Source organism: Antrostomus carolinensis, unplaced genomic scaffold (genome assembly GCF_000700745.2).
Source record: "Antrostomus carolinensis isolate BGI_N321 unplaced genomic scaffold, ASM70074v2 scaffold16006, whole genome shotgun sequence".
In the NCBI taxonomy this organism is placed as follows: domain Eukaryota; kingdom Metazoa; phylum Chordata; class Aves; order Caprimulgiformes; family Caprimulgidae; genus Antrostomus; species Antrostomus carolinensis.
Window position 1 is genome coordinate 35,619 of NW_010324135.1, and position 373 is coordinate 35,991.

At 42.6% G+C, this 373-nt stretch overlaps 1 protein-coding gene across 1 annotated transcript in view; it reads left to right on the forward strand.

Annotated features, from left to right (window-relative positions):
- SCAI (suppressor of cancer cell invasion) overlaps positions 1-373 on the forward strand; it is a 24,205-nt gene that overhangs the window by 21,631 nt on the left and 2,201 nt on the right. Inside the window, exon 14 of the mRNA XM_010170830.2 lies at positions 1-111. This exon is cut by the window's left edge and continues 54 nt beyond it. Coding sequence (XP_010169132.1) covers positions 1-111 — 111 coding nt within the window. The remainder of the gene's footprint in view (positions 112-373) is intronic.

Below are 373 nucleotides of genomic sequence, written 5' to 3' on the forward strand. Positions count from 1 at the left end.
TTGTCTCTGGATTATCGAGCATGCGCAGAGGGTTGTGGGAGAAGTGTCAGGATTACCTTAGAAAAATCAACCGCGACATTGCCCAGCTGCTGACCCACTCCCGATCCATAGGTACGTGCCTCAGGATGCACACCTGACCCTCAGCTGCTTAACTGGATGCTGTTTCTTCTTGCTCAGCCTTTCCAAAGGACACAGTAGTGAATAAGGGGAATGCACGAGTGTTCATAGTTGTTTCCTTCAAGTCTCCTTTGGTTTTCCTCTATTTTTTGTTGGTTTTCCTCTATTTTTTGTTGGTTTTCCTCTATTTTTTGTTGGTTTTCCTCTATTTTTTGTTGGTTTTCCTCTATTTTTTCCTGGTTTTCCTCTATTTTTT